The 12,066-nt window shown below is 41.0% G+C and overlaps 1 protein-coding gene across 3 annotated transcripts in view; it reads left to right on the forward strand.

Moving 5' to 3' along the window:
* The window catches only part of GPC3 (glypican 3), a 578,503-nt gene that overhangs the window by 36,790 nt on the left and 529,647 nt on the right, over nt 1-12,066 (forward strand). The window contains exon 2 of one of the 3 annotated variants that reach the window (XM_006862806.1): nt 3,710-3,871. The exons of 1 other annotated variant lie outside the window; for it this stretch is intronic. In XM_006862806.1, the coding sequence (XP_006862868.1) occupies nt 3,710-3,871 (162 nt within the window). The remainder of the gene's footprint in view (nt 1-3,709; nt 3,872-12,066) is intronic. One more of the 3 variants, XM_006862807.1, reaches the window with a different exon arrangement.

Genomic DNA, 12,066 nt, shown 5'->3' on the forward strand with positions numbered 1-12,066 from the left:
ATGAATGCATTCAAGTAGCATGGTTAGATAGGGTTACAAAACACATATACAGGATTTAAGCATGACCCTTAAGGTCCTCGGCAAAGTAAGGTTCAACGATAAGCATCAAATCTTACTGAAGTAAGGCTCAAAAGCATAGTCAGACATTTTGGACAGCTTTTTCATAAAAAAAGGCGGGAATTAGTTAGCCCTAAGTCCTGGTATGGTGCTGTGGGTTAATGCGCTGGACTGCAGAATCATTTGAGTGGCGAAGTGAGTGGTTCAAGGTCACCAGCTACTCCTTGGAAACCCTATACAGGGTTGCTATGGGTCGGGATCGACTGGACGGTACTTAACAACAACAATTGTTGTTGCTGGAGTCCTGGTATGGTGCTGTGGACTAATGTGTCTGACTGCAAAACCATTTGAACTGAAAGGTTGGTGGTTCAAGCTCACCAGCTGCTCCTTGGAAACCCTATACAGGGTCGCTGTGGGTCGGAATTGACTGGACGGTACTTAACAACAACAACAAAAGTTGATTGTGACTCTGAGGCACAGCAGCCCTGTATAGGGTTTCCAGGTCTGTTTATAGCTGTGACATCAGACAGTCTCCTCTTTCTCCTATGGAGTGGCTGGTGGGCTCCAACCTCCGACTTTGTGCTTCACAGTTCACTGCTTGATTTACTCCCTTTAGACAGTGAGCTCCTGGAGAAAGAAACCACGTCTCTCTTGTTCAAAGTGTTGTACCTTCATCATGGAGCGCAGTGCCTGGCACAGAGAAGATATGTGAGACTGAGTATTCTGAGAGATATGTCAAGCTGGAATTAGATGTGCATGGGGGGAAACTTGTGAAGGGAAAATGTGGAGGGAGCTGAAGGAGCTGAAGGTGTGACCCCTGTGGCGGAGAACGAGTACCGATCAAGGACAACTTTGGCATTGTCAATGGAAAGTTCTTGAGCCAAAGTCCTCTGTCAGCAGAGGTCCTGTGTGGCCGGCCTCCCAAGCCACATGGTGATGAATTCAGAATGTAGAAATTGGGGCCATTAATTCCTTATGCTCCCCACAGTAGAAGATGTAGGATGTACATTTTCATGCCTACAACAGAAAGTATTTGAAAAGAGAGTTTGAATAAAATGGCAGTTGCAGAAAAGTGAGGGGCTTGGGCTTTACTGTTTACTAAACCCTAATATTTTCTAATATTGATGGAGAAATAAAATCATGCAACTCTGCTACCGTAGTGGTTACGAATAGGCCTGCTAACCTTAAGGTCAGCAGTTTGAAACTACCAGCTGCTCCGCAAGAGAAAGATGAGGCTTTCTGCTCCCATCAAGATTTTTAAAGCCTCGGAAACCCTGTACAGGGTCTCTGTGGGTCGGAGCTGCCTGACAGCACTTAACAACAACAACAACAACTCTCTCCTACTACCCTCAGATCTCTGCTCAAATGTTACCTAATAAAGAAAGCCTTTCCTGACTACTCTAGGAACGATTGCCCGTCCATGACATTATCTAGCTCCCTCACTTTCTTTTATTTTTAAAAAGTAATAGCTTTATTGAGGTATAATTGATATACAGTAATCTGCACATAATTTTGACATATACTCATGCATATGCCCATTAAACATCACAATGATCAAGATAATGAATGTATTCGTCAACCCCCAAAATTTCATCACTAGCCTTGTATCCCCCCCCTTTCACCCTCTCCGGACCCTCTATCCCTTGCCCCAGCAACAGCTGAGCTTAAGTCACCTTATGTCACTAAAGATTAGTTTCTAAACTTTCTGTAAGTGGAACCACAGAACCTGCACTTTTTAATCTGGCTTCTTTCACTTAACATAATGCTTCTGAGGTCTGTCTGTATGATAGCATGCATGGGGTTAATGCGCTGGACTGCAGAGTCGGTTTCAACCGCAAGATCAGCAGTTCAAGCTCACTAGCTGCTCCTCGGAAACTATACAGGGTCACTGTGGGTTGGAACTGACTCCACGGCACTCAACAAAATAACAGTAGTCCCTTGTATGTACGTGCCAAAGTTTGTTTTCTTAACTTTGTTTAATGTTCCTTTCTCTATGATACTACCACATGACATTTTATCTATACTCACATATGTGTGTGTGTTTCTTGGTGGTGCTGTTGCTGTTTGTTTTAATGTCTTGAGAAGATAAGTTCCATAAAGGCAGGGAATGTGCTTTGTTTACTGCTCTAACCACAGTGCTGACTCTGGTAGCGTAGTGGTTACTAATCGGGCTGCGAAGCGCAGGGTCAGCAGTTCAAAACTACCAGCTGTTCCGTGGGAGAAAGATGAGGCGTTCTGCTCCCGTAAAGATTTACAGCCTCGGAAACCATGTGCAGGGTTGCTATGAGTTGGAACTGACTCCATGGTACATAACCAACCAACAAACCAATAAATATTTAGTGAATGGGTCTCATCTACTCCCATGCTTCCATTTTATTACGTATGCTGATGACATTCTTGGCTGTAGAAGTATGTTGTGCCACTTGTGAGGAGTTGAGAATGACAAACAAGTAGGAACATTTGGTGAATGCTGATCATGAACTGAGATACAGAATAAAGGAGGTGAAACTTACATATGTGTGTGACTGTGTAAGAGATACTGGCTGCATTTAGTGTCTTATATGCTGAATTTGAGATTCCCCTAGGGCAGCTGAAAATGTGGGGTTCTGGAACACTGGGAAGAGTTGGAGGGCTGTATAAGGCAATGGATTACCTAAAATCATTCAAAAAGAAGATTTAGAACAAGGGAGAGGGCCAAAACTACTTCAGCAATACGTAGAAAAAGAGGAAACAGGGAAAGACAGATACAGAATGGCCAAAGCAGCTGGTGTGTGTGTGTGTGTGTGTGTGTGTGTATGTGTGTTAGATAGGGTTTTGGAAGGGTTAGTTTCACTAAAACAAGGCATGTAGTGTGTTTTAAGCATAGTGTTTTAGGACGAAGGATTGGTCAACTGTGCATGATTCTGCAAAGGGTCACATTAGATGATGGCTGAGAAGAGGGTTCAGATTTCCAACTTTTGAAAGAGGTGACATTGTTCACTCAATCAATTATTATGGGATGCAAGCTTGAAAAACCATATTGCTCACAAAGGAAATAGAGGTGACGTATCTTGGTTCCCAGAGGGACAATAGGGTCGATATTTGTGATGGAGCTCGAATGTTGGGGTTAGGAAGAACTTTTGTAATGATCTGAATATTAACATCAGAAACTGAGATCACAGATCTCTAGATGTTTCCTCTGTGACTTCTAGTTAAAACAACAACAACATTTTAATGTGACATTGAAACTGTAACGTCATATATTCCAAAAAGCAGCATTAAGCTGGCTAGGCATGCATTTCCTTTGGAGTTTGAAAGTTGTTTCTTGGTTGTGTTCTCAAACATAAATTATAATCAGGAAAAATAAATTGTAGGAGTGAAGATTGATCTTTTAACAGACAAATTAAATATCGGTGTTCAATGACGTTATATGTAGTGCTATAAATTAGTTTATGCAGAATTTATGAGTCAAACCTAGGCAATTAATTCTGATGGTTATTCAAAAAGAATCAGTCATAGGGTAATTGGGAGAAAGCAGGGATTCGTTAACATAAACGTTAATTTTGAATAATCATGATTTTACTGTATTCTAAGGGAAATGCATTGTTTTGCCCTGTTTATGTGTGTGTATTACATTCTGTTTACTGAAACGTGAAAAACTTGTTGGTTTCAGGATCAGATTTGCAAGTATGTCTCCCCAAGGGCCCAACATGCTGCTCCAGAAAGATGGAAGAAAAATACCAACTAACAGCACGATTGAACATGGAACAACTGCTTCAGTCTGCAAGTATGGAACTCAAGTTCTTAATTATTCAGAATGCTGCGGTTTTCCAAGGTGAGTCTGAGGGATCATTTTAGATGTGCTGCTGAATGGCATCATTATTTGTACCCTGGGTTTTCAAATGTGAAGTATAATTTATAAATTACCATTCCAGGATTAATACTTGATACAGAAACCTCCCAGGGGGAGATTCCGGTGCAAGAAAAACATGCTTTTTCAGGGAAGCTTCCTTTAGATCCTTGGAAAGGTGGGTAATGTCAAAAATCATTGTCCAAGGAGGTTCTGTTGGTCTCTATAGAAAGGTTGTAAACATCTGTGGAGAAAGTAAATGATACTTTAGCCAGTCCATAATACCTGGTTTAAATAGGAAAAAAAAAAAAAAGTAGAAATGTAAACACCAAACCCGTTTTCTCCATGAATGAAGTAGGCCCTTAGGAATATGCGAAAACTCTCTCAGACCACTAGGACCATTTAAGAGGGAGAAATCTGCCTGTTGTGCTGACAGTTTTCCATTTGTGTGAGTGGCTTCTCTGTTTGTGAGTCTAAATTCTTACTTTGCCTCTGTATGCCTATCACAGAAGGTGCTATGGGATTGCTCGAATGGGTGGGAAGTTCAGTTTTTCTTGGCTGACCTTTAGGACTATCATAGCAGGCTGAGGAGAAAGAGAGAGTTAAGGATGATGGTGATGGTGGTGGTAGTGATAACAAGGATTTCCCTAGAACTTTGTGCTTGATGATTCTTTCAAATCAATTCATTTGATCCTTACAATAACCCTGAAGAAGCACAGGTATCATTAATAGTATCTCCATTTCTTTTATGGATCGAAAAGCAAGGCACAGTATGAATGGCAAAGCCAGGATTTGAACCCAGGCAGCCTGGTTCTCAGCGTCTGTGCCTTTAATCACCTCATTAGACTGGGAAAATGAATCATTGATATTGGGGCTTTGTCTTCTACCTATTCCGGCAGACGAAATCAGCTGCCTTTTTCTTGCCCTACAAAGAACTGGGGTCCAAAAGAAAAAGAACACTTCTGACTACTTGGCCATTGCAAAGCTTTTGATTTATGGTACCCTTACATGAATTCACCTCTTTGAATTGTGAGGTGGGCTGATTACAGCATATTTTGTGTATTATAATGAAATTCTTAGAATTAACTAAGAAAATTATTCTAATTAGCGAATAAAGCATACATTCACAGCAGTTTCTTGGGTCAAAGACTCAGGGGATGTGTGGGGTTGCTTCAACGAAGTATTATATAGAAGCTTGAAGTGTATGTTAACCTATTTGTATAGTCAGACTCTTGTGAAGAGTTTGTTGAGAGTAGCAATTTGGCGATAGAATGAATAATTTAGTTTGGTTTTAAAAATACATGTACTATTCATGTAGTTCTTAGATTGGTTTTGGAGCTAATCTGCTGGCTGAAAGTGGGGTGATAAGCAGTGATGTGACACAAGAATTGGGGGCTCAAGAGACTGTTTTAGAATGGATGCTTTGTTTCGTTACCATAATAACCAGGCCCACAGTTGTTTTCTTGCAACCATTGCCTGATTAGTTAGAATTGGATAGTGGAGTGACCAGTCTGGTGTCCTCATATGCCAAGTAGCAGACATGACTGTCCATCTGAGGGCCTATTGTGCATTCTAAACTAGGAGAGAAAGGAAGTTATAATAAGATTTGGATTTGGATTCGTTTTCAGAGCATGATGGTTGAATACCAGTCATGTGAACAAAGAATGGAAAATGAGGGCAACACATAATATTTGTCTTGAATTGTACAGACAGGCAGAAGGACAGTCTTAACAAACAAATAAGAGGACAACCAGAGGATGTTGGAAGTTGCTGTTGCTGGTGCCCTTCAATCTTCCCATAATTCCTGCTCAGTCTATCTGATTTCATTTCCTTTTCTTTTTCTTTTACTTCTTTGCTCTTCCTGTCTCCCCTTTAGGAAAACAATAACAACAAAAACCCGTAAACAAGAAGGAACCTTGGCCTCAGATTCATGGCACTTATGCCATATTTGGAGAGACATTGCCCCTAAATCCTTTCTGTAGCAAATATTTGGATAGACGTGACTAAAATATATGGGAAAACCAGCAACCGGCTAAATGTAGATGTATTGTTAATTACCAAGAAAAACATTCACTTCCTTTTTCCTTCTAACTACTTATTATTGCAATGAATCTAAATTGGAAGGCAAGGGGCACCTTTTTTTTCACAAAAATATATATCCTCCCCAATAGTTTGCTCATATGAAATTGGATGCGGTGACTTTGTGAGCTGTTTTCCACACCACATGAAGTTGAAGAAAACTCATCTTGATCTTGGCCTAGATCCACAATCTCTTTAGGATTCCTTCAGTAGTCCACATTGGGGGTATTTAAGCAGCGAGTGCTTTCTGCAAATATGTGCACAGTTCCATGAGCAATCCCTACTGCCTTGATTTGGGTTTTATGGCTTCATTTGCAGAGAGCCTTTGCCCCCATAAAGGAGCCCGGGGCCCTTTGCTACAGCGGTTGGAGAGCTCTATTGCTAATGTTGTTTTGATAATGATTGAAGCATTAAAAAAAAAGTTGCTCTTTATTTTCCATCTTAGCATTGCCTCGTTTCCTAAATTTAATTTACTTCGCTGTGCTTAGTAAAATGGGACAGCACAATCGGTTTTTGTTTCTGCTTAATTAAATCTTTTTGAAAAACTCCTAGAAATACATTTCTTTTCTCCTTTTCTTCTCTTCTACCTAATAATGATGATGATGGTGATGATGATAATAATAGTGGTGATAATAATAATAGTATTAAGTGCATGCTATATGATGCTTTCTTTTATACAATTATCTCATTTAATTTTCCCAGCACCCTATGAAGTTTGTACTGTAATTATCTACATTTTATACACGAGGAAACTCATTGATGCTACAGCCTCTTCTAGGCTATCACGTGCTATGGTTTTCCTTGTTTTTAATGTGCTTGAAGTGAAACAAACTTCAGACATCACAGGATTTGTGGTCCTTGTGAAGAAATATGGGACAAATTAGAATGTTATCATCCTTTCTACAGCACATCCTATCTTCAAACCCTGAATTCTATTTTATTTGCAGGGTTTCACTCTTATCTACTTGGGCTATCTGGAAATATTTGCAGTTGTTGAATGCCATCGAGTCAGTTCCAAGTCAGAGCAAGCCCTTTTACAGGGTTTCTGAGGAGCGGCTGGTAGGTTTGAACTACCAGTCTTGCAGTTAGCAGTTCAGTACTTATCCTACAGCGCCACACCAGGAGTCCTATGTTTGGAGCTATGTCCAGAGTTTTCCTGTTTGTCAGGCGATTCAAGGTGCTTCTGGCTTTGAGTGATACAATACTCTTCAAGATTTCACAACTTGAACTCTTGTTATCAGAGAGGAGAAATGTTGGTTAAGCAGAACCGGTTTTAAGCACCCAAAATGTCATGGAACTCCTGTTGGTGTAGTTGACTCATTGACGAGCTCCTGAGATTCTTGGTCAGTCTTCCACTGTATTCTAAATCCGTGCAGTCTTTACAAGCTCGAATGGCTAGTTTTCTAGATAGTAGTAGATGAGCAGTTAAAGTCGATGAACAGTTAAGTAAAAGTAGTCCATGGACAATGGCTAGAGGGAGGTACATCTGAGAAAGATATTGAAAGAGTAAGGGTAGAGGACATAAAAATGGGCTGAGCACTCACAGAACATGGCAGTTTGGTTAAGTGCTTTACTGGGAACCAAAAAGTTGGTGAATCAAACCCACCAGCTGCTCTATGGGAGAAAGACCTGGGGATCTGTGTCCTAGGGAACCCTATGGGGTAAGTTCTACTCTGTAACATGTGGGGTCGCTATCAGTCAAAACTTCACTACAGGGCACACAGCAACAGCAGTTGAGTAAATATTTCAACATGACTCATTAGCTGCTATCTTAGGGAGCTTCAAAAAGTTCATGGGGAAAAAAATCCATTGTTTTTTTCATTTCATTTTTCCTTGAACTTTTGAAGCCCCTTCATATTGTATGGTAGTTCATAACGGTGGCTGTGAATCAGACCAAAGCTGAAATTATGTTCACTCTCCTTTTCTTAATAACACAAACAAGCAATGAGACCAGAAAGCGGTTGTCATGTTCAGGCCCTGTTTTAATGGTCCTTTCTGGTCCACATTGTCAGGGCAGAGAGAAGGAAAAGTCTAGAGATCTCCAATATTGAAAGACTTCTTCCTTCAAACCTGCTTGCTGAGCAAGAGCTGACTGAGCAAGAGGGCTCTGAACAGGGAGTGGGGCTGTGTTTCTGCTCTGCTTCTATTTCTCTCTTCTCTCCTTTGCTGTTTCCATCTGCTCTTCGTGGTTCTTACACTTTACAATTTTTTTTGTTTGTTTGTTATTCTATCACCTTTGTGTCTCTTCCTCTCCCCTTTCAAAAAAAAAAAAAAAAATGACCTTCGTTAGAACACCTTTTCCATCAGCGTAGAGCAATTTCTCCAGTCATTTCTGCTTGAAATAACTGTTTAGGGGCATTATTCAAGCCAGCTTTTTTCCTTCAGAGTTAATACGTGACTACATAATTGCTTGAATGTTGATAAACATGTTTTTGAGATTCAATCATTTGTTAATTTTGTTTTTGTTTTTTTCAATGGGAGGTTTAAGTGAAGACTGAGTAATTTTTCTCCATTTCACAATTTTCCCCCATGACTAGTGTGACAACTGTCATGCCGGCTGAGTTCCACTGAGTCCCCCACTCAAAAGGCTGGCCATTCTGTCACCACCCTTTCTTCTTTGAAAATTACATTGAGGAGAGAATAATTGCACTGATGCCTAATCAGCACTTAATTCATTTGTCAGGGCTAAATATAATAGCATTTAATGGAATAGAAGAATTTTAGGAACGCAAAGCATGACCAGGAGTGAAGTTAGATATCCTCAAAAATGTAAATTATTAATCAAACCGCTCATCTGTACAGCAAAGCTCCAGTAATCCCATTATAAAAGGGTGAATTTCTCATCAGAGCCCAGAAAAAGCTGGCTTTAATTAGTGTACTTTTATGGCGCTGACTCAAAGAGATATTTTGGTTACAAAGTTTTTTGTTTTGTTTTGCTTTTTTAAACGTGATTCTTTAATTATTACTGTGATTGGAAAAACAATTGGAAATGGAGTGTTTAAAAGTCATTTCAGTTTTCAAGTAGGAAATTTTGGATTCAATTCAGTTGCAAAATTCTGTGGCTTTTGCAGCGCCAGAGGCTGGGGGACTTGTAAACCTTTCTTATGCCCTCTATTGATTCAGAAGTCAGTCATTAGACAGAAAACTGTTTAATAAAAAGAGCTTTGAAAAATGACTCAGTGTGCGGGCTGAGACTGTTCTGGGGCCAAGTGTGAGGCAAGGCGATTATGCAGATTAACTCTTCTACCCAGGACCTGCCCCTCCATTCAATAGGGCTCTGAACTCGCCCCCTCTTGCTGCCATCATCACCGCCCACCTTCTCACTAGTGAGCCTAACAAAGCAAATTAAAAGACATTGTCCCTGCCCGCTAGAAGCTTCCAGGAAAAATACCACTTTTACCTAGAGTGACTACTCTTTGTCCCTCCTCCATTGGGATTTGTTTACTTTCTGAAAACATATGTTCCTCCTCCTTCTCCTGTCACGTTGAGTTGCAAGTACCTGGTATCAGAGTTGAGTTGCAAGTACCTGGTATCAGAGTAATGAAGCATATGTTTGAGAGATGAGAATTCACCAGTCAGGCCAGTGGAGGTAGTAGAAACGAGGTCCCTTTAAGTTGGAAGTGCTAGTGTTGAAATGACAGGCACCTTTCCCTTCTGTGGACCTAGAGGTAGGTATTTCTGGGGCCAAGGTGTGTCCTTGTGCTCCTCCGCGTCTCTCATCCCAGCTTTGGTCAGCTGCCAGGACTGGCTTCTTCTTTCCTGCTTCCTCGCGGCTTTTTCCTACATTCCATTCCCCTTTGCCCCTTTTGGAGCTCAGTTGTCCTCATCTATTCTGTGAGGAGGCCTTTTAGCTCCATCTCTCCACTTTCAGTACCAGACTCAAATCAGTCCATTCTGGGCAAAGTACAACTCAGTTTCATGCCTTTAGTCTCATCCTTTGCTTCCTAATTCAACAATGGAGTGCAGTGATTAAGCACATAGGCTCTGGGGTCATTTGGGCCAGGTTTGAGTGTGTATTCTGGGTAGGGCTAAAGGTCCCTGTTGTTATTGTTAAGTGCTACTGAGTCGATTCAGACTTTTAGCAGCCCTGTACAGGGTTTTTGAGGAGCAGCAGGTAGGTTTGAACCACTGACCTTGTGGTTTGCAGTCCGGTGTTTATGCAAATGGCTTGCACCTGACTGCTAACCACATCCTAACACTGAGGAGATGAGGCACAGAGAGATTTACTGACTTGTTTAAAGCCACCCTACCAATGGTGTGGCGCTGTAGGATAAAGTACTGGACCGCAAGGTCGGTTTGAATTGCAAGGTCAGTGGTTCAAAATTACCAGCCGCTCCTTGGAAACCTTATACAGGGTCGATGTGAGTCAAAACTAACTCAACAGCACTTAACAGCAATAATAACAACCAATTAATGGCAAAGATAGAAATTGAAGCCTGTGTCTGAAAGCAGGTACTGTGGGAAATTCAGAGATAAAAACCACTGTGTGCCCACCTTCAAGTAGTTCATCATTCAGACACCAAAGCATTTATAAATGAATAACATGCATTCAAGGCATCAAGAACCAATGGTATTGAAGAATGAAGTCCAAGCTGCGCTGAAGACTTTTGAAGCACATACTGGTGAAGATCAAAGTCTGCAGCCTTCGGTATGGGTTGCACCTCAATGTAAAGAAAGCAAAAATCCTCACAACTGGACCAACAAATAACATCCTGACAAATGGAGAAGAGATTGAAGTTGTTAAAGACTTCATTTTATTTGGATCCACAATCGACACTCATGGAAGGAGGACTGACATCAAATGGCGTACTGTGTTAGACAAATCTGCTGCACAAGACTTCTTTAAAGTATTAAAGAACAATGAAGTCAGTTTGGAGACTTAAGGTGCACCTAACCCAAGCCAGGGTATTTTCATTCGCTTCATATGCTTGTGAAAGTTGGACAATCATAAGGAAAACTGTAGAAGAATCTATGCATTTAAATTATGGTGTTGGAGAAGATGCTAAAAGTACCATGGATTGCTGAAAGAACAAACAAATCTATCTCAGAAGAAATTCAGCCAGAATGCTCCTTAGAAGCAAAGATGGAGAGACACTGTTTCTAGTACTTTGGACATATTTTATCAGGAGGTACTAGTCCCTGGAGAAGGACATCATACTTATTAAAGTGGAGGGTCTGTGAAAGAAAGGGTAGACCCCCAACGAGATGGATTAATGCAGTGGCAGCAGCAATAGGTTCAAGCATGGCAGGGATCAAGACGATGGCTGAGAATGAGGCACTGGTCTTTATGTACAAAGAGTCGGAACTGATGTGAGGACATCTATCAACAAGAAGACATCCTAAGAGAAATGTGGTGAGAAACATTTGAGGGTTACAAATGGATCTAGACTTTGTGGTCCTTGAAGCTTATACAATTAAGAAAGAGGAGATATGGATTTTCTGGAAGAGGTTGGTGCAAGTGAGGGGTCTTATAGTTTAATCATAATTCGCTTCATAGCAAATCCACCTGTGTAATGAGTGTAGAGTTGAATTCCATCTGGTGGCTGAGGGCTCTTGGAGATTGCCCGTCTGAATTCTCCAGACAGATGTGGTTCTTGATCAAAGAAAATGGAAGGTGCGGGACTTAGGCAAATCAGTGCACATCTTTTTTTAAGTCCAATTCAAAATTAAACATGCTCAATCGCCTACTGGATGTTAGCCTGTCACTCAGGCTGCCTCTTAGAAGAACAGAAGACCTAGGATGGAAGTTTTAAGCTCACTTGGTCCAAATGCCAGCTCTGCTGCCTTCTCTCTTTGTAACCAAGAGTGTGGAATCCCATCTGTCTGATTCATTAATAAAAGATGGTTAAGAAAGGTCCCTAGTGACACAGTGGTTAAGCACTCAGCTGCTAACTGAAAGACTGACAATTCAAACCTACCCAGTGGCTTTTTGGGTGAAAAAACCTGTCAATCTACTCTCATAAAGATGATAAGTTCGGAAACCCTATGGAAAAGTTCTGTTCTGTCTCATGGGCTCACTATGAATCATAGCCACCCAACAACAATCAGTGAAGGGCTCAGCCCTTTGCTGACCTGTAGGAATGAAGAACATGATAGTCATT

The sequence above is a fragment of the Chrysochloris asiatica genome, unplaced genomic scaffold (assembly GCF_000296735.1).
Source record: "Chrysochloris asiatica unplaced genomic scaffold, ChrAsi1.0 scaffold00051, whole genome shotgun sequence".
Classification (NCBI taxonomy): Eukaryota; Metazoa; Chordata; class Mammalia; order Afrosoricida; family Chrysochloridae; genus Chrysochloris; species Chrysochloris asiatica.